The 23,229-nt window shown below is 32.3% G+C and overlaps 1 protein-coding gene across 1 annotated transcript in view; it reads left to right on the top strand.

The window, feature by feature from the left end:
• The window catches only part of LOC126738244 (longitudinals lacking protein, isoforms H/M/V), a 71,293-nt gene extending 49,206 nt beyond the window's left edge, over positions 1-22,087 (top strand). The window contains exon 10 of the mRNA XM_050443485.1: positions 596-22,087. Within this exon, the coding sequence (XP_050299442.1) occupies positions 596-669 (74 nt within the window). The 3' untranslated portion in view covers positions 670-22,087. The remainder of the gene's footprint in view (positions 1-595) is intronic.
• Positions 22,088-23,229: the final 1,142 nt, after the last annotated feature.

Here is a 23,229-nt window from a genome sequence, read left to right as displayed (position 1 = left end):
TAAAGGAAAATATTATTTACCATTATAATAAAACAACGTTCCACAAAAAAACACAAAAATTCCATTCCAAAACAAATTAAAAGTATACTAACCTACACCTCTATCGTGTATCAAAACTGTCAAATAACAATTTTTATAAAAATATTAATTATTATAATTATTCTAAAAAGCAAGGGCCAATATAAGCCTTAACAAAAAAAAAATCCTATTTGAAATGTAACTAAATTTTGTAGTTTGCTCCCGTATTATATGAATATACCTATTTTGATTTTAAAAATAAAAGCACTTCGTTCGGTGTATGCGTTTACTACAACTTCACGAGATATCTCAGTGTATTTGCGCCGGGTGCATCTGTCAGTTGGGCTTATAAAAAACTGGTTCACGGATATCAAAGGAGCCGACGCAAGCCTTCGCTTCTGTGAGATCGTTTATTCTGTGGTTATTAACAAACAATATAGTTGTTTTTGTAAAATGAAAAGAATTCCATAACGATTTCATTGATTTTGACAAAAAGATCCTCTAACCACTTTTATGCTTTAGACGACAGACTTATCCGCTCTAAATTTATATTTTTATGGGTGCCATTTTTTTGCAGGTACAACCCAAACCGATCCAATAGCTTTAACCAGTTCCGTAATGAAGATGTTTCCCAAAACCAGTTCGATGTGAACCGACAGGTTTTAATGTGTGATGTGAATTGAAATTGAGGCAGAAAGTTACGTTTTGTTTGTCTGTCTGTTGAGGTTTATAGGGTGGGTCATTGTTGAGAGTTGATTTAAGTTGGTTTTTGAGTGAAAACTGATTTAAAGTGAAAAAATCAACTTTTCATTGATTATTCAGATGGGAATTAAATTGTTAAAAATGGAAGTACATATTATACAGAGAGACCAAGAAGGTTAACTCTTTTACGTCAGTTAATTTGTTTGTTTTACCATTACATTTCAAGTAATATATCAAAAATAGTTGCTTAGTCGTTCACTGAGAAAGTGAGGTTATAAATGCTTTCGATTTGGTTTTTTTGTATCATACAGTCTGGAAAATATTTGAGTTACAGATAGGCTTTTTTCACATTGAGATTGTAAAGAAAAGCTTTACCTTAAGCGCCTTACCTTTAACCCTCTGTATCTCAAAAAAGAAGCAAGCAACGACATACGTTTTCACCTCTCAACTATGAAACACCCTGTATAGTTATTGTTTAAAAAAATGTTACCTTATAAGAAGACGTGGTAGTAGGGAGGATTAATCACAACCCTGTACATATTGTTATATTTTAAAAGATTTATATTTTGTTAAAGAAAAAAAATTGATATTTTGCCAAACTAGTGGTAAAATTTTTATATTTAAAAAAAGAAACAATTATTGTTATCCATGACACGAGTTTATATATACAAATATGGAAAAAAAGGCCTATTATAAGAGCAAGAAAAAACAGTATTTCTTGTACCGACGTTTCGAACATTTCCAACACTATTTTCTATTTTATGGCCCTGAGGATGGATATTACCGAAACGTTGTGCGCAAGTTTTTCCCCTTTAGAATAATAGAGAAAAACAATTGTTTAAGTTTGTTTGTTAATATAAAGTTGATATTGAGAGTATAGCTCAGGAATATACGGGGTGGGGCTTACTTTTAGAAGACACCCCGTATAATATTTTTATGCGTCAGAGTTGTATATATTTTATCAATTTAAAGTACTTAATGAAGATTTGTTATGTAAAGGTATATATACAGGGTGTGGCAAAGTGTCATACCCTCTATGGTGTTTATTTTTGTTAAAACACCTTGTCATATTTATTTATTACGTTATTAATAAATTATTTATTTATTTTATTGTGTACAATAGGGAAGAAAGAGGACGGAAATATTCACAAATAAAATTAATGTAGGACAGTGATGTAGTATACAGTGGTAAAAAAATGGATTTTATTGTTCATGCAGTGGGAGAAAATCCAAAAAAGGTGATTTTCTTAACACATTGTTGGACACTATCCGAATGAAAATTAGGTGCAATATGACACATTATAGTATGTAATGTTTGAGAAAGCCTTAAACCTTATAATTTATTAGGGACTATTTTTAGTAAAAAAGAAAGGATTTTTAGTAGGTTTTAGAGAATTAAAAAAAAACGGCCCTAACCGTCATGTCACATCACACCCAGTAATTTCATTGTGATGCGACACGACTGCTATTGCCGTCAGATATATTAAGCCGTTATTTGGCAAAAAATAAGCTAACATACTTACATAAATATACTATCTGAAATAAAAAAAAGACTTACAAGTTATACAACATTATATTTATTTGGCTAGGTAAATAGTGGTGATACAACAAATCAAAAGAAAGAAAACAAACATAATTTTTAAAACGAAAACATAAAAAGCATTGGGAATTTAGCCAAATACCACAAAATAAACTAAAACCAAAGTAAACCTGACCACCCATAGTTTTTTATCATGGTTCTTGAGTATGCCATTCCTCAAAACATTCCGGGCAAAGAGCGGTTTTACAAACTTTACATCTATAGCTTGTTTCTTTGCGTATTCCATTTTTGGTGCAGACTTTACACCGGAGAAAATGATTTTTTCTTTTAGCACCCGCCTGCAACGGAATTTTTTCTGGAAAATGTCCAATTATGGGAACATGAGCATCCACCTGCGTAACCTTTTTTTGTAATCGATTTAAATGGATCGAAAGCTTACGCAGCATATCATTAGGTCTCATATTTGCTTCAATTTCTATCAGCTATCTTATGAGCTCACCGCGAAACTCTAAAAATCTAATGTTTTTTATTTTTTTTTGTAAAAGTAAAACGAATTCCACACTGCTATGTTAATTAGGTGAAAAATCACTTTCTTATTCCACTTAATAGTTTTTCTCAGTAACGAATAATATGACGTCATTTGATCACATCTGTCGACGCCACTCATATGGGTTAGCGGAGTAAATAACGGGTTAAAATGTTTCAATTTTTTTTTCCGGCTTAGAACCAGATGAAACCTTTACCAGATCATTAGTTTGGTTATTGCACACATGAAATGGGCAATTACGACTTTTTTTAATAGTACCGAGTTTTTTAAAATCAGAATTTAAAAAAAAATGGTTTAATTCAAAAATATTACCATTATACATTAAACTGCCAATATCTCCGAAACTAATTCATATAGCCAAATTTTTTTTTTTTTTGCTTAAAAAGCATATATAAGCGCTAACAACTGCAGTAAAATAATTGCAGAAAACTTCTATTCTTGTTAATAAAAAACATGAAAATTATAAAATTTATATTGTTGGTATTGAATTTTTCAGCAAGCGATAAACTTTTTTATTATGATGAATTTTGCCATACATGCTACGAGTGAAATGTAGAAAAAACCATAAGAAAGTTTTTAAAAAAAGCCACAGGTTTCTATCCGAAATAGTTTTTGAAATATGAATTTTTAAAGTAACGCGTAGGTGGAAATAGCCGCGCTCTATACCGTTGCCGACCGAACGTACTTCCAACTGCCGCCATTTATTAACCATCTACGAATAATTTATAAATCGAAGTTGGTGAATAATAATAACTTTGAAGATTTTTAAGTAAACTTAAAAAAATAATTTATTTGAATATTTTAATTAAACGAACTTTAATTTTTAATAGTCATCATAATTTTGTGATTCCAATGAATCTGGTGTGTCTATAATGTCTTTGTTGCCACAAAATTTACAGTTACATTCGTTATAACACTTCAAGCCCTGGGGTACACATATACACTTTTAAGTGTTGCAGTTTCCATCGGAACATCGAAAAAACTAAAATTTTCCGTAGTTCCTTTGGGACGGGATCCTGCGTCGCAAATATTGGAGTCCATATACACTATCGGACAAAAGTAGAGAAACTTTTTAAATTTGCGTTTTATTTGAATACTTCAAAACTAATACAGTTCTACACATAATGAAAATCAACAATAATTGTTAAGACTTAATTTGTATAAAGTAAAATAAATTGTAGAAGAAAATCCTAAGATTTAATTTAATTAAACAAAATATTTATGAGACAAAAGTAGAGAAACTAAATTTTATTCCAAAAGTACAAGTTATTTCTTATTTCTATCTTAGAAAAATTAATAGTAAGTAGAGTATCCCTTATTGGCAATCACCTCGCGGCATCGATTTGGCATGGATTCCAACAGTTTCATAATGGTTTCCTCTCCAATAGAATTCCAGGAATCTTGTAAAACTTTTATAAGATCATTTTTATTACTGATCTGATGTTGCCTTACACGCCGGTCTAGTTCCTCCCAGAGGTTTTCAATCGGGTTAAGATCGGGACTTTGCGCAGGAAAGTCCATAACCCTAATATTTTCCGATAAAAACCAATCTTTGACAACCTTTGATTTATGTTTGGGGTCGTTATCTTGTAGGAATATCCAAGTCAAAGGTAAATTATCCTCAGCAAAGGGTAGCATTACATTTTGTAGGATGTCTAAATACACAAATCGATCCATGATACCCTCAATGATGTGTAATGGTCCTGTACCGAACCCAGAGAAGCAACCCCATACCATGCAGGAGCCACCACCATGCTTTACCGTAGGCTGTGTATATCTTGGATCGAATCTTTTGCCTTGTGGTCGATGTACCCATGAGATTCCATCGGACCCAAACAAATTGAACTTACTTTCATCAGTAAAAAGAACTTTTTTCCAGTCGTTGGTTGTCCAATGCAAATATTTTTGTGCAAAGTTGAGTCGGGCCTTCTGATTCTTCTTGCTAATAAACGGCTTTTTAGCGGCTCTTCTACTAAATAATCCTCCTTCCCTCAGTCGTCTTTGTATGGTCTTAGAACTAACATTAACACCAGGTAATTCACTTAAAATTTTATTTGCTGATTTGTGAGGATCAGACTGGGCAATTCTTTTTATCATCATTTCCATGTGTTTGGTTGTTTTTCTTGGGCGGCCACTTTTTTTAATGCTTTTTGTTGAATTTCGTGTTTTAAAATTAGAAATTGTCTTGCTAACAACGGACTTATGCAAATTAAGCGTTTTACTAATGTCCACTTGTCGTATACCACTCTTGTGTGCATCAACTATTTTTCTACGAAGGTCTTCAGACAAATATCTTCTGCGAGGCATGTTGATTAAAAAAACTATGCAAAACTATCAACAGAACTCACGTAAAGCGAACTAAATACTAAATTTGGACGATTGATATTTAGGTTTCTCTACTTATGTCCATCCGAAAATATTTGAATTCTTTTATTGTAAATAAACAACTGATAAGAGGCATGTAAAATGCGGTAAAAAAACGCAGTTGTTGAGAACTACAATATTTTTAGTAAATATTTAATTTAAATACATGGTTTCCGTAAATCAAAGAATTTTTAGAAGTTTCTCTACTTTTGTCCGATAGTGTATTAGACTCTATATCATTTGTCCATCCATATTTTTTTGGGTCTTCAAAATTCTTATATGGTATGTGACTGTTATACCAAATTTTTAGTTGATATATGCACCTAAAATAAAAAAAGCCATAAGCGTCCAAATTTTCTTTTTTTGTTATTATCTAAACTGTAATCTGTAAAATATGATTTTTTTTATGTTTTCATATCTATAGAAATAAAGACAAAATGTAAGTATAAACCTACCTTTTTAAATGCTGTTTAAACGCATCGTCAGTTGGTGGCAGTTCCACGGCAGATTTATTTGCATTTGTAGTTAAATGCAATCGTAGTGCATTTAGGGTAGAAATATCATTGTCCTTGTTTCTATATAGAAGTAAAACAAATTGTGTACTCCGTTTAACTGCTTCTGTATCCGATACAAATGGCAGATCATATAGTTCTTTTAACCTATCGATATTTTTTATTAGTACATCAAAGGCTGTTTTTTTACCAATTTTGAAAAACGAACTAGTTGTGTCGCATCCCGTGAGGCAATGAACTGCCAAAATGTTTCTTAAAACTGCTTTTCCCAATTTTTGAACTACATCCCGAATTGCTAAGAAGCGTTGATTTTTTGAATGCCCTAATTCCATAAGTAATTTACAGCCCTTTATTTGTTTTGTAATAATGAAATGGTGTAAAAGTAAAAGTAATACGTCGGTATCCACAGATTTGACAAGAATAGAATTACTATGCTCTCGCTCTGCCAGGACGTAAAGAATAATTCGAGTATCTGCTTCTTCCTGATTAGTTTTGTATTCTTCCCAAATTTGGGGCTCTTTATCGGTGGTTATAATATAGATCCTCCTGCTACTATTAAAGTTTCATTCTTGTTTAGAGATTTTGCTGCAAATTCCAAAAGATAACTTACAGTAAAAACTAATAAGGCCTTCTTATTGTTGGATAATTTGAGAAAATCATTAAAAATTGGAGACCCAAAAATTTTGTATTCTGTTGTATTAGATGAATCACCACGTCTGAATCTCTCAGCAGATTTTAATGAATTACATGTGTAAGTGTCAAAAACAACTGTTATTCTCTTGTGTTTCTGTCCACAACTTAGCATTCGACTTAAGAATATTTGTGCTAAGCCGTTAAAAGTCAAAGAGGAAGTTGGTTTCAATTCTTGGATTATAACCATACCATCAATAATATATGATTCGACACTATTTGGAGAAACTATTGTATCTGCAATTGGCTCTAATCTCTTGCATAATTCAGACTTGGCAGTTTTTCGCATCGAACCATCTTCATAAAACATTGACGAAGGACAACGCAATAAAAACATGTTTTAACGCACAAAAATCAAGAGCGTTATGACACAACTTTAGGGGTTATGATATGATTAGTCACGCGTCTCCCACGAACGTCGGCGACTGTTCTGGCCGTCGCTAATCTGGCACAACTTTGCCGGTGGATTTCTCGTAATCTAGCTAATATATCCGATTGCAGTTACTTTTAAAAACTTCGTAACAGTTTTGTCTACCTTTTATTCGCAGATTGTATGGAAAAATATTTTCAAATAAAAAAGTTTCTCGCTTGCTCAAAAATTCATTGCAGAAAATATAATTTTAATGATTTTTAAATGTTATATTAATAAAAAGAAACGTTTTTTGGATTTATTTTATCGCAGTTTTCAGCGCTTATGTATTCTCATTAAAACAAAAAAAAAGGTCTTTTGAATATGTTAAGAAGTTCCAGAGATATTAAAAGGTTAAGGTTAAAAAGCACTTTTTTAAATTCCTGCCTTTTGCAATATTCTCCATTTTATAAAACTCGGTACCACTAAAAAAAGTCGTAAATGCCCATTTCGTATGTACAATAACCTAATTAATGATTTGGTAAAGGTTTCATCTAGTTCTAAGCCGATTTTATTTTTTTAACAAGGGAGCTACTTTTATTGTCGTTTTTACTCCGCTAGGTATTATATAAGGAAACTTCTTTCGGCTTAATTTTTTTGACACCGTAGCGATTAGTTACTTCTATTAATTCAGGATGATTTAGTGTGGTTATAAGCAATACGTCTCGTTTATCCTTCCATTTTGAAATATAAACCTGTCATTGCCTTCTCCAGGTGTAATCGTCCTTTTTCAGTTTTTTTGTAACTATTACTTTCGGGTTCCATTTTCTGTTACCTCGAAGAGTTCCAACACTATGTGTTTTTTTTGTAATAAGGTGTTGGATAATGATACACTATTGTAATAGTTGTCCATATATAACACATGCCCTTTATTCAGGTAGGGATTCATAGGCCGATTAACCAAGTCTTCAGTTTTTGAGCACTTGACTTCTTCTTTTTCTGTAGAATATATTTCTATATTGAGGACAAAGCCATCAGCAGAGGTCAGCTCATAGAACTTGATGCCATATTTGGTTTTTTTGCCTTTCATATATGTGCGAAATCGGAGTCTTCCTCAATGTAATAAAAGGGACTCGTCAAGAGAAAGTTCTTTTTGAGGAGAGTAAGATGATTAGAAACGTTTAATTAGCATATTCAATAAAGGGTTTACCTTAGCCATTCCCTTCGCATTTTTAGGTGCAACTGACAAAAATTGCAACAATTGTTCGTATCTTCTTCCAGACATAATATGCAAAAAAATGGGATGAAAATACAACGGGTTTGTACTAAATAGCCGTCGTCTGTGGGATATAGAAACATGAGCCTGTAAAAGGCATAATCCTATAAATTTTGTCATTTCCAGAGAGGTTGTTTCGCGAAATGTACTTTTTCTGCTATAGCGAGTTAGTGGCCTGTTTATATTGCATAGTTTGCCTTATTCATTTGTACACCGCACATGAAGTTCTAAAATGTCTGGAGTGAAAACTGCACTAAACGCTTCTAAAGGTAAAGGCTAGTAGATTTACTTTCACACCAACCTCGTCCTCGTTAAAATAAAATAAGGGTATTTCTTTTACACTTTCCTTCCACTCTTCTAGTTCCTCTATTTGTCCTGCTGCATTATCTTCTTCCTGCTTTATGTCACTATCAGAACCAGTGTCAATGTCTTCCTCAGCCTCTTCGGATGAAGGTGGTAATTGTCTATAGTTGTTTGAACTAGAAGGGTCCGGCGAAAGGGAACAGTCACTATCTGAAGAGAATTCCTCCTTATTAGGGTCGGAACCAAATTCTCCATCATCGCTAAATGGATCATGAATAGTTAAGTGATCGGTGTCTTCTTCATCGGAACTTGCGTCTTCAAATAGACGTAAAAGCAGATTTTGTTCGCGCTAATAATCCATTGCCATCTAAAACAATACCAGTTATGTAAATAAATAAAATAATTTAAAAAAATAATAGGCAAACAACACACTTTTTATATTCCAACAATTCTAAATAATTTACTTACTCTTTTATTTACAAAATCCCAACCACGTGCAATACCAAGACAAATACCTTCATAAATCGACACAGAAATGACGCGGATCGTTTTACTTTTTACTGTCGCTTGTAGAGATGTTACAAAAAGAACGGAACAGGTTTTTGAGAATAGGTTTCACAAAGCCTGTTCAGTGAACAGTTCTTTTCAAAGAACGGTTAACGGAACAGTTCCGTAAGTTTCGCTATCGTTCCCCACGAACGGACTGACTACGCATGTTCTCAATATGTCGGGACTGCCACTGGCTATGCCGACGCCGGTTTTCGATTCCCGATTCCGTTCCAGAGACAACCAACGAGACTGTCCACTTAATAGGAAATTTATTCCCATTTTTTCATCACTGTCTTTTACACCTAATTTCGTATTAAACTATCCCTGTCTGTCTAGATCAAAGGTGTATGTAGGTGGCGGTAGGAGCAAGCAAGGATTCGGCGATGCCAAATGGGACACGTCGTGGACACACGTGGGACACACATTTTAAGTGATTTATAATATTAATAATAATATTATAATATACATGAATATTAATCAACACAAATACCTACTTATAAAATTCACTTAATTAATTAACTGTTTAAACATTTAGTTAGTTTTCTTGAATTAGTCCTTTTTTCTCAGCTTTTATCTTTTGCATCAGCAAGAGATACCATTTTTTCAGGCAGCCTTGAAGGTAAGGTTTGATATAAGATCTTAATCTGCACATATTAACCATGCAAAGTCAGATTTATTTTTTTAGAAACCTTTGGGCATGAAACCATGTATTTTTTTATATTTCGAAATAGCTCTAATGCTCTTATTTATTTTCCAACAGCAACAGTTGCTTTTTTTGAATTTCTCCATTTTTGTGCCATACATAAATATTGTGCAGTGCTAGGTACAATACTAAAAATCTTTATACGTTGTTGTAGGAAATAAGTTGCATCCAATTGTTATTATCTACACGATGGTATTTTTAGAATTAATAATTACATTCACTCTTTATAAAAATAAATAACCAAAGGAAAACCCACAATAGATTTCCATGTATAGTTTATACGAAGTTACTTGATATGTTTTTTAAATTGCAATTTACCAAATTCGCAACAAACAATATTATTAGATTACCTCAACAATTAAATTCAGTAATTTAATAAAGCCTGTTTTTAAATCGACGCGTCATACCACATGATTCATAAAGAATAACCCCGAGTATTAGCGGATTTTAGTTTTTATACTGATCCAAGTAGAAATGTATAAACTATACCATTGATAACGAAAAATCTTGTAAATTTGTATATATTATTGTAATGTAATTGAATTAATTTAATTTGTCGAAAAAAAAATCAATCATAAAATAAAAATTTCAAAAAATTAAATTTCATTAGTGCCTACTTATTCAAGGACCTCAATTTGAATTGCCAATTATGAAAGGATCGTCAAAGATGTACATTTAGCCTCGGGTTCCGTTATGAAGCGAGGCAGAGCCAATAAATAACACGAAAAAGTTAAATTATAGGCGCGGCATAGGATTTGAATTTTGTTAGCAGTGTTACTTTTTTATTTGTGGCGAGAATAAAATTGGACATGACAGGCTTGATTTTTTTCTAACAAGAAACGAGACAATTTGGAACCCAATCCTAACCTTATTCTTATGATTACAAAAGTTAAATTATTTAATTTTTTTGAAATGTAATTAAACGCCTTGGTTCATTTTCTAAAAATATTTTTAATATTTGGGGGGAGCTCAAAAAAGCCTACGAATTAACGAAATAACACACGTTATTTATAAATGGGACCATTTGCATTTTTTAATTTTGTTTTTAAGTTTGCTATAATATTACATGCAATTTGATTTATCATTTAGATACATATTATGATACACATCATAGATTTGGTTAAATTGTTATTGAACTAATTTGTTTACTTAAAACCAAATTTATTTGATAGACTAAAACAGTTTTAGCTTTTTGTCAAAAATTTTTACAGCAACATTTTTTAAAATGTATGCCAGTAGATAGATTTAAAAAAGTTAAGATGAGAAAGTAAAAATCTTTTTTATCTATTTTTAATACATTATTTAGTTCTAGCCTCAGAAATTTGAGAAATAGGCGATTTTCAACAGTTAACGGTTAACGTTTCAAAAACAATTAAACCAAGTCTTACATTAAATTTCATGAAGTTTAACGGAAATCTCAAACATAAATTTAAAAATATAATGTTCCATTAAAAAAAAATATATGTTTTATTCGTCTCGCCTTTTTTAAACACCCTGTATAAGTACAAATGCTTATAAAATGCACAATTATAAATCCTAATGATAATTTAAAAAAAAATTAAATTCTATCATCTTTTGTAGGTATACTCTTATAGGCTGTGTACAGAAGCCTGGCATTGCTGCAGGATCATGTATATATACGTTTATTTTTTTCATTTTTTTTGTTGGGAATCTAATGGTACATATACCTAAAGGTTCGGTTCGGTTAAAAAAAAAGACAAGTCTGGATAACTTCCAAGTTTCACACATTTTAAAAAGCCAAGAGGCACTAACAAAATGTTAAGCCTATGAAGCCTCTCCTATATATAGTTAAACTAACGCGGTTTTTTATTGGCTCTTTCTCATTTCATAACGAAATCCGGGGCCACATCTATCTGCATCGCGCTAATAAATGAAATATTTTAAAAAGTGGCGGCAAAATTCGCAAGCGCCATCTACGTTGACCTTTGATGATGCTAGACAGAGACGTTAAAAACAAAGACGGAATAATAATACGATAGGATTCGTTTTTAACGCGGAGTTGCTCGTCTCGTTGGTTGTCTCTGTCCGTTCTTTGACGATTCGCGAGTGCTTGTCGGCTTGTTGACTTGTTCACGTGTATAGTTAGCGTGAGATGCCAAGATGTCGTACTCATCGGTTCTTTGCTGTTATTTAAAATGTTATTTTATTTAACTGTGGGTTCTAAAAATGTTTGTTTTGTTTGCTTTTATTTTTTATACGAACGTTTTGCTTTTATTAAATAGGTATATTTAGTTGTTTTACGTTTTATTACTCAATTTTTTGAAATCTCTAATAAATTTTTAAATAAGAATAAATGAAAAAAGTTAATTATAAGTTTTACTTAGGTAGATATATTAAACAAATATCCATAAACAAATGTCTATATTATAAAATATACATTTTATACATTGAGTTTATTATATTGACAAACACCAAGATATTATAAACCTATAATAGCTTTGTGTTTGTATTCAAAAACAAAAGCTGATGTGCTTTAGAGTTTCCTAAACGGTTTCGCCTGTCAGTAAGTATTTGCCCAGCTTTTGAAAATAAATGCTCACAAGGAACAGAGGTCGCAACAACACAGCATTTTTCCCTTACCAATAATGCTAAGTTTGGGTAAACAAATCTGTTCTCGAGCCACCAAGTCAAAGGGTCCATTTTTCTTTCAAGGGGTTCATCTTCCATATATCTCTGGACTTCAATAATGGATCTGGCTGTTGAGGATTTTATTTGAGTGGGTTTGTTTGAGCCTAATTTGTCAACGGAGGCCCATATTGAGAGTTTCTGTTTTTTCTCGACATTAAAAGGTTCGGCAATTTTTGACTCATTTTGTTGACTTCCCGTTTCGTCAGTACTGGCATCTTTTTTAACTTTTTTCTGCTGCTCCAAATCTTTTCTATAAATAATGTCTGCTAATGCAGAAATTACTTCCTTTTGAGCTTTTTTTCCCGCATCTTCGCTCATAAAAAACAGGGTTTTAAAACGTGGATCCAAAAAAGTACACATGGCTAATGTATTGCTATATTCCACATTTCCAAGGCGTTCCGTAAGTTCTTTTTCGAGTTTCTTTGCCACAACTTTTGCATTCACAGCAAAGTCTGAAGACTCTAAAATCTGTTTGCAGACACCCAACAGCCCATTAGTAACAACAATTACTAATGAGGCAGTCATGTACTGTTGACCGTTAACGACCTTTGTTGCCTCTTCAAAAGGTTCCAGCACTTTTTGCAGATCCCGAAGTATTTGCCACTCTTCCAAACTAATGGGTGGCAATGTGACGTCCAAGAGAGCTACCGTACTCCGTACTGCTTCCTCCAGTTCGGTAAATCTTTGCAACATGTAGAATGTGGAGTTCCACTTTGTCGCCAGATCTTGAATGAGTTTGAGAGGATTCTTGACTCCACTGTTCTGCTGAGTTTTTATCAGTTTAAATGTTGCCTTGGGGCTTCTTTTAAAATGACCAACAACAGTTTTAACTTTATCTAAAAGTTCTCTATTTAAGTCTAGATTTAGGGCACTTTGAACTATTAAATTAAGTGTGCGAGCAAAACACCCAAAATGCTTCCACCCAAGTTCTTTAGCTATTGCTGACTTGATATTTGATGCATTATCTGACACAACGAGCATAATTTTTTTTTCAAGTCCCCATTCTTCTGCTACAGATTTCAAGTCAGCAGCAAGATTTATGCTAGTATGAGCCTTATCAAAGAAAGCACATTTTAATAGGGCTGACCGAAACCTAAATTCTTCATCTATAAAATGTATTGTAATTCCGACAAAACTATCATTTGTCTTGGAGGTCCAGGCATCAGTTGTTAGGGAAACTGATGAAACTTTCGAAATAATTTCTTTAACACGCAAGACGCACTCCTCATACAAACTAGGTATGTAACATCTCGAAATTGTTTGGCGAGATGGAAGTTCATAATTAGGATTTAGTGCTTTGACGAATTCCCTGAATCCCAAATCATCGACAATTCTAAACGGCTGGTAGTCCCAATAAAAGAGTTTAAGTAGCTGGGCATCAATTTTTTTTTTACAGCTTACTGTCACTTTTTTTGGTAAATACGATGACAAGGTGGTTTGACGTGGTTTTGGGTGAATGGTGCCACTAGCAGTAGCAGGAACAGAGCTAATTGAACTAGTACCAGGACTGGAGCTCTCAGTAGGCAAAGGCGCTTGTTCCTGTGGTTTTTCTATCTGAAATTAAAAAATATACCTTAAAAATAACGCAAATATAATTTATTTATTTATTTTGTATCTCAAAGTCTTAAATAATCATTGGGCTAAAAAAACAAAATTAAATAGCAATATTATTCGCGATTCGCATTTCGCAAGCCTATATAAACTAGGCTTAATCCTCCTTATTCGCGTCTAAACTGTGAAACGTCATCTGACAAAGAAAAATTGAAGAAAGGATTGGCCTATTGCCTATTGGCCATGGTACATTTTGGCGGTAAACGCATCATCTAAAACTTATACATGACTTTTTTTACCAAATAGCAGAGGTGGCGCTAGGATATAGCGATATAATAAACTTAAGACTGTGATTACTCTACCACATAATATGTATGTATTATGTATAAATTAAAATATAAAATAAATTTATAACCAAGAATATGTACTTACCTCAGAATTCCCTATCGTAATGCCATTTCTAGTTGTTTGTGTTTGCCCTACTGACAATTGCACCGTAGGATGTTTTTTAGAAATATGTCTTTTTAAATTCGAAACTGAGGATTTAAAAGAAATATCACTCTTGCAAATGTCACATTTTGCGATTTGATTAGTCTTATCTACGATTGTAAAAAAACTCCATACAGGGCTGCTTTTTCTACTCATTTTGAATTAGACAAAAATGTTGATTGCAACACAGCACAACGCGAAAACAATTAAAACCACAAAACAAAAAAAACAGTAAATACTAAATAAAACAAGGGAGGCTACTAAGAATATACTGACAACAGGTTCTAACTTATCAGAACTGATCTGTCAATGTCAAAATCAAAACAATAATAAAAAATAAAATCCAAGAAAATAAAAACATTAATATTGTAAGCGATACCCAGATGACGGCGTATCAAACTATTATCAAACTTTTTTCGGTAGTTTATAGTTTTTTTTAAGGCTTAAATGGAAAAACCATGTGTAACCATGTAAACATGCATTTTCTTGTATAACGGTGAATTTCGTATTTTTGAAAAAAATTAAAATACTTAAAAATAAGAAATTTTTTTCATAAAATTTTTTCTTTTGAATAAAGTATTTATTATTATACTATTATGAAACTTTTAACATAACGCATAAATAACATTTAAATACATACAATACAAAAAAAAAATTATTAAGTGACCTTAACAAACATACAAAAATTGAGCAAGTTTAACTTTAACTTTATATAAAAGTATAAAACGCCATATAATCGATGTCTTACCATAGATCCATACAATTAAATCAAAAGAACAGATGAACAGGTGAACAGGTTTATAGAACATGTTCTCTGAAAAGAACGGAACAGTTTGAACCTGTTCACGATTTTTACCTGTTCTTTAACATCCCTAGTCGCTTGGACGCCTACAGGTCAGTGTCTAGATGTCATAAAGAGAACAATCGCATAGCCTGTTTAAAATTATCGTACATTATCGTACTGAACGTCGATATTTATACCTTCGAAAGTTTAATTAATATTACTTTGAAGTCGAAAGTTTAAGGGGAAAAAAATTCTGAAAATATTCTTAAATGTATTTATTTCCTAAATATTACAAAATTTGAATTAAAATATATTAATCGTCTTCAGATTCTGCGTTAGTTTCTTTCTCTTTTGTCGCAGCTTTATTCTAATAAAGTGTGGCTGACGTCATACTTCTCAACATTTTTTCACTAGGATTAAATCTAAAACAGTTTTGTTCTAGATGAACTTTCTGGGAAGATAACATATGACCATTTAACGTATCCGTTATTATTCTATTTCTTGCCATAGTTTTTATTAAATTCTCCTTTGAAAATTGCCTTTCACAACTGGCACTTGAATGCGGTAGTGACAGCACATTTAGTGCAAACTTGGACAAATCGGGGAATATGAATTCTCCACTAAAGTCTTTTACCTGACTTAGTTCATAAAAAAACTCATCAACTTCCGTGGATTCTGGTAAATCTTCGTAAATTTGTAATTTTCTCCACTGGTCATCAATTTTTTGTAGTTGATGTGTGTTTTGAAGTTCATAAATTTGAGGTAAAGAAAATATCAGCGGTAAAAGTGTGGTCTCATTGCCCTTTTTGATACTATCTAAAGTTAAGATGGGCAACTTGCTTAGCACAGGATCTTCGAAATTATACCGTTTTTTTTATTTCTAGATAAGCCGTAATTAAAAAATTACGACAGCGTCGAAGAAAATCAATTTTAGCAGATTCCTCTAAAGAATCGATATTCTGAAGAACCCCAATACCCAAATACATATTTGTTATTCGAAGGAAATGTGCATCATCAGTTGGGTCAATTTTACCAATGTCTGTTTTATTGATATAGTTTTGTTCCATAAAAGCTGATAAAAAAACTTTGTTACACATAACCATCTTACTGTGTAAATTTAAAATTACAACTTTTTCACTCTGAAAATATTTGTTAAGGTCGACAAATTTAGGTAGAACCCATTCCAAAAAAATATAAAATATTTTTATCTCGAATTTATTAAGAGCAATATTTATTTCCTCGCTGGATATAAGACGATGTTCCAGGTAATTTGAAGTGAAAAACAATTTTAAAGGTTCCCACTGTTCTGGGATCCGCTTAACCATCTGCAGTAATGACAACCAACGAGCTTGTGTGGTTCAGTATTACAAAAGTCCTGAAATTCAATGTAAAAGCAAAAGATGTCAGTGCTTTAAAGCAAATATGCAATGTAATTCACGGTGTCACAAAAGTGGTCCATGTGCGAATGAATAAGTAAATTTTGTTTAAACTTCATGTTTTACTATATTTTAGTATTATTTTGTTATTTTTTTTAAATAAATATTTTTGTTATAAATACACGCACGTATCTGTATCAGATTAAATAAAGTTTAATTCCAGACGGATCATCTCATTACATTAATATTTGGGCTAATTGTAATAATATATCTCATTTTTCATAATCAGCCGGCTTTTCGTAAAGTGGCGACTATTTAAGTTAGTCTGATTGCGAAACAAGCGAAATTACATTATATGGGGGAAAAGGTCCGGCTGATTGTGTAAAATGATCATTTTTCACTATCAGCCGGCACTTCATGAAGATCCTAGGATCTTCGCGAAAAGGCGGATTTCACAATAGGACTACGACATATATATTTACGTTGTGACACATCCGAATTGGTCTTCATTGAAACAAATGTAAAACAAGACGGCAGCAACCGTTCTGTCACAAAATACAAAAACCGTATTGACGGCTATAGACGTTATGTCATATTGCACGACATTTAAATCGACGGCTATAGCCGTAATGTCCAACAATGTGTTAAAATCTAACAAAAATTTTAATCTTTTTAATTTTTGCAAAAGATACTCGTATTAAAGGCAAATAAAAAAGAATTTTATACTTTTTTCCAAAAAACGACCCATTAAAAAGTTATTGGGTTTTTTTGAGTTTTTGTTCAAAATTTCGAGAATATTCAAGAAATGACGGAATAAAAAAAAATTGTTCCCATATGCTAGGCATGAAGAGACTATGGAAAAAGTCTTATGGCAAAATTTTCAATTTCCCATAGAAAAGCCAGTATCTATCAACACAAAAAAGACGATTTTCTCAAAAGATATGGGAGATTTTACATTTTTTATTTCTGCAATAGATGCTCGTATTAAAAGCGAATAAAAAAGTATTTCACATATTTTTCCAAAAAACGAACGATAAAGAAGTTATTAACACTTTTCAGGTTTTTAAAATAACTTCTTTAGTAACTGAATCGGTTTTGTACTGGTTTGCCAAAGGGAAAACGCTATTATCGGTCACGTGACCCATTGAAAAAATTAACCTCAAATTGTCAACTGTCATAATAAGTTGGGAGTGTCAAACGTTCACACTTGGCGCCAAATTCAAATTATTTCATTGAGTTTGAAAATAATTTCTTTATTAACTGAATTAGTTTTGTACTGGTTTCCCAAAGTGAAAACGTTATCGGATTCTCGAATAGGAACATAACCTCTAATTGTCATTCATATTAGGTTGGGAGTGTCTAATGTTCACATGTTTGGCGCCAAATTCAAATTTAAATCCGAATAAGAACTTGAAATAAGAATAATAACATAGCTATCACTTGTCATTCATATCAAGTCGGGAGTATCTAACGTTCACATTTGGCGCCAGATTCAAATTATTCCAGCTACAACAGTTTGACTTTATCGAATTAAGATTATCATTAGATTGTACTTAAGTAACTACATTTGTAAGAACTATATAAACCAGCACGGCAAATCAATTTGTGATAACGCGCCCTATTGTACAAAAAAACAATTGTCCTTCTATTTAAGTACATTTAATTTAACAAAAAAAAAACCAACCCTAGTCTAGTCTATTGGTACATTATAAGGAAACTTATGAACTTCTTGTGAACATACCGATCTGGTATGGATTCGTAACGCTTTAAAAGCTAGTATAGATTTATTGTCAATATAACTACGTTTACACGTACAAACCCAATGGGGTAGATCCGCATTAAGATTTTGTGTAAACGCATGCGGAGCTATCAACGTCACTTGTCATTAAACGTTAACAGGTAGGGATGGGTGTATTTTCTCTCTTTCCTTGTCTGAAAGATTGACAGATATGAATTGTGACGTTTGGTGACAACAGTGACGTTGATAGTTCCCCTAGACTCCAATAGACTGTGACCGTCACGGTTGTCACTTGTCAAACGTCATATCTGTCAGTGTTTTAGACGAGGAAAGGGAAAAAATTAGTAAAATCTTAACTGGTTGTTTATAAAACCAAATAATCTCCCATGTATGGTTTTTCTGGTGTTTACTGCGTGTAAAAGATGCACAAACGATCCTTGCAGAATCAGAGCTGTCATATGCCATAAGTATTATTTATTAAACGTCATTCTCTTGGACAAGGTAAGAGAGCAGAGTAGTGAAATTCCATTTACAGAACTGTCACTTTTAAGTCAAAAATGGAACTCCAGCGTCTTCCCATTTTACGTCTAAAAAACTGACAGATATTAATGACGTTTTACAAGAATTCAGAATTAACGAATTCCCTTTCTTTCCTTGTCTAAAAAATTGTCATATGTTAATTATGACAAGTGACAGCTCCACTTTATCCCTTTTTTACCTCGTGTAAGAAACTGATAGAGATTAATGACGGTTTATGAGACTTCAGACTGAACGAGTTTCTTCTAAAAAATTGACAAATATGACTTATGATGTTTAATGACAAGTGACAGTTCTGTCAAACAAGGTGATACAGTAAACTTCAAGGCTGTCAATCTGCCAAGGCTTTTAGACAAGGAAAGGAAGGAAACTAGTAAAATCTTAAATGGTTTAATAAGTTTAATACCTGTCAATGTTTTAGACAATGAAAGGGAAGAAGTTAGCCAAATCCTAATTAGTTGCTTACAAAACAAAAAATCTCCTAAATCTGGTTTTTCTGGTGATAGTTGCGTGTAAAGAATGCACAAATGCTCCTGAACAACCAGAGCTGTCATATATCTTAGATATCACTTATTAAACTTCATTCTCTTAGACAAGGCAAGAGAGTATAATAAAATTCTATTTACGGATCTTTTAAAGCCAAAATGAAGTTCCAAACTAACAGAAACTATTGACGTTTGAGTAGGCTTAAGATTTTACAAATTCCCTCTCGTCGCTTGTTTAAAATATTTGACAATTATGACGTTTAATGACAAGTGACAGATCGTGACAGTTCCAGTGCATCCCCATTTTATTTCGTCTAAGAAAACTGACACATACTAATGACGCTTGATGAGACCTCAGATTGGACGAATTCCCTCTCTTTCCTTGTCGAAAAAATTAAGAGATATGACTTATGACGTTTAATGACAAGTAACAGTTCTGTAGAACAAGGTGATACAGTATCCCCTAAACTTCAATACACTTGTCACGGTTGTCAAGCGTCATATCTGTCAAGGTTTTTAGACAAGGAAAGGAAAGAAATAAGTAAAATCTTAACTGGTTGTTTATAAGACAAAATAATCTCCTAAACCTATTTTTCTGGTGCTGGATACATGTGAAGGATGCTCAAACTCTCCATGAACAACCAAAGCTGTCACATGTCATTTATCAAACGTCATTCTCTTGGACAAGGCAAGAGAGCAAAGTAGTAAAATTGTATTTATTCATTTAACCTCATTAAGAAACTAACAGATCCAATGACGTTTCATAACACTTAAGATTTGACGAAGTCCCTCTCGGTCCTTGTCTAAAAAATTGACATTCATGACGTTTAATAAGAACTGACAGTTCGGCTGGACCGGATTTAGTATTAGAATTTAATACACCTGTCAGTGTCATGGTTGTCACTTGTCAAACGTTATATCTATCAATGTTTTAGACAAGGAAGGGTAGGAGATTGGTAAAATTTGACTGGTTGTTTACAAAACTAAAAATTCTAATTTTTCTAGTGCTAGCTGCTGAACAACCAGAGCTTTCATATGTCATAAATGTCATTTATCAAACGTCATTTTCTTAGACAAGGTAAAAGAGCAGAGTAGAAAAATTCTATTTGCAGAATTGTCACTTTTAATTGAAAATGGAACTCCAGTGTCTCCCCATTTTACGTCTAAGAAACTGACAAATATTAATGACGTTTCACAAGACTTCAGATTTGACGGCAAGGAAAGAGAATATTCCTTCCTTGTTTAAAAAGTTGACAAATATGAATTGACAGGTGTATCTCTTTTTTCCCTCGTCTAAGAAACTGACAGATTTTAATGACGTTTAATGAAACTTTAGATTGGACAAATTTTCTGTCCTTGATTGTTGAAATTGACAGATATGTGTTATGACAAGTGACACTTCTGCTGGACAGGGTGATTCAGTATCTTCTAGAGCTTAATACTACTGTCACTTGTCAAACGTCATATCTATTAATGTTTTAGACAAGGAAAGTGAGGAAACTAGTAAAATCTTAACAAAACTAAAAAATCTTATTTTTCTGGTGAGAGCTGCAAGTAAAGGACGCTCAAACTCTCCTTGAACAACCAGAGCTCTCATATGTCATAAATGTCATTTGTTAAACGTCATTTTCTTAGTTAAGGCAAGAAAGCATAATAGTAGTAAAATTCCATTAAGAGAAATTTGACTTTTAAGTCAAAATGAAGCTCTGAAAGATATTAATGACGTTTGACAAGACGTTAAAGGATTTCCTCTCTTTCCTTGTCAAATGACAGTTTTACTGCTTCCCCATATTACCTTGGCTAAGAAACTGATACATATTAATGACATTTGATGAGACTTATTTCCTTGTCATAAAAGTGACACATAATGACAAGTGACAGTTTTGTCGAACAGGGTGATTTTGTTTTCCTAGACACCAATACCGCTGTCACCGTCATGATTGTCACTTGTCAAGCATAATACCTGTCAATGTTTTAGACAATGAAAGGGAAGAAGTTAGTCAAATCCTAATTAGTTGCTTACAAAACAAAAAATCTCCTAAATCTGGTTTTTCTGGTGATAGCTGCGTGTAAAGAACGCTCCTGAACAACCAGAGTTGTCATATATCTTAGATATCATTTATTAAACTTCATTCTCTTAGACAAGGCAAGAGAGTATAATAAAATTCTATTTACGGATCTTTTAAAGCCAAAATGAAGTTCCAAACTAACAGAAACTATTGACGTTTGAGTAGGCTTAAGATTTTACAAATTCCCTCTCGTCGCTTGTTTAAAATATTTGACAATTATGACGTTTAATGACAAGTGACAGATCGTGACAGTTCCAGTGCATCCCCATTTTATTTCGTCTAAGAAAACTGACACATACTAATGACGCTTGATGAGACCTCAGATTGGACGAATTCTCTCTCTTTCCTTGTCGAAAATATTGAAAGATATGATTTATTACGTTTAATGACAAATGACAGTTTTGTTGAACTGAACTTCTTTATAGCTGTCAACGTTATGGTTGTCACTTGTCATATCTGTCAATGTTTTAGACAAGAGAGGGAACTTTAGACCATTAATTCTGTATTAAGGTGTCGTGTAAACGCGAGAAATCCGCTCATAATGCTGAATGTGGATGGAGCATGCGTGTAAACGTGGTCAATTTTAACCAAAAACGGTACAAATTTTCTAACCGAGTATATTTTTTTACTAGGACGACTATTTGGGCAAATTTACATTAATTTTTGTGTTTTTATATTCGCTTGCTCGTCCTATTTGTCGTTTATTTCTTTTCAAAATGGAGACTGCCCTAGTCAATTTGTGATGGCGGTCGGGATTCTTATATTGTATGTATTAAATACAACAGAGCTATATATATATATATATATATATACTTAATTAAATTGGAAATAAATACATACTTATTTGCAAAAGGGACTTAATTTGTTTTTATTTATGGAATGTGACTAGAATGTGAAAAATGTTCTCTTAGGTTCTAGGAAAATGGCTCATATAAAAAACGTTTGGGTTAATGAGGAGTATAAGTGGAAAAATAAATTTTGATCCTAATTTTCATACAGGAAGAAAATCGTGAAAGATCCGAAACCAAAAAAGCCAATTTTCTCCAAACGTATGGAAAATTTATCGATTTTTATTTTTGCAATCGATGCTGTCTTCAAATTCAAAATAAAAAGCATTTCATGCAGTTTTTCCAAAAACGAACGAGAAATGTGTTATTAGCATTTCTAACCAAAAGTGACTGAGAAGCCTTGAAAAGTGGGCCATATACATTTTTATTAGTCAATTTGTTTTTTTATGGAAGATCTATGAGTATGAGAAAAAAATAACTTATATGAAAATTGTTTAAAAAAATAAGGAGTATGCGAGAAAAAAGAAACTTTCATGCTATGTTCTACACAGTGGGAGAAAATCGCAAAATATCTATAAACTATTTAATTTTCTCGGAATGTATGGTAATTTAATTAATTTTCATGTTTGCAATCGATGCTCCATTAAAATCCAAAATAAAAATGTTCCACGCATTTCTTAATAATAGACGTGAAATGAGTTATTGAAATTTTTAGCCAAAATTGACCGACAAACCTTGACAAGTGGTCCAAATAAATTGTTATTGGAAATTTATTTTTTTATAGAGGATCTATGGCTGTGAGAGAAAAATAGTTTAAACCAAAAATGCTTGAAATAATAAAATATATAGCCAGACAAAGAAATTTTGATCCTATTTGTCATACAGTGGGAGAAAATCGTGAAAAACCTCTAAACAAAAAAGGCAATTACCTCGGAATCTATAGGACATTTATTAATTTTTATTTTTGCAATCGAAGCACCATTGGAGTCTAAAATAAAAAGCATTTTAGGCATTTTTTACAAAAATGAACGGAAAATAAGTTGTTGGCATTTTTAGTCAAAAGTGACTGCAGAAACTAGAGTGGGTCAAATAAATATTTGATTGGAATTTGATTTTCTTGTGGAGAATTTATAGTTATAAGAGAAAAATAGTTTTTAGAAAAAAAAAATTAAAATAATAAAATATATACCTAGATAATGAAATTTTTACC

Source organism: Anthonomus grandis, chromosome 7, assembly GCF_022605725.1.
Source record: "Anthonomus grandis grandis chromosome 7, icAntGran1.3, whole genome shotgun sequence".
Lineage (NCBI taxonomy): Eukaryota > Metazoa > Arthropoda > Insecta > Coleoptera > Curculionidae > Anthonomus > Anthonomus grandis.
Note: the sequence above shows the minus strand (reverse complement) of the source record. Positions and strands in the feature narration are given on the sequence as shown.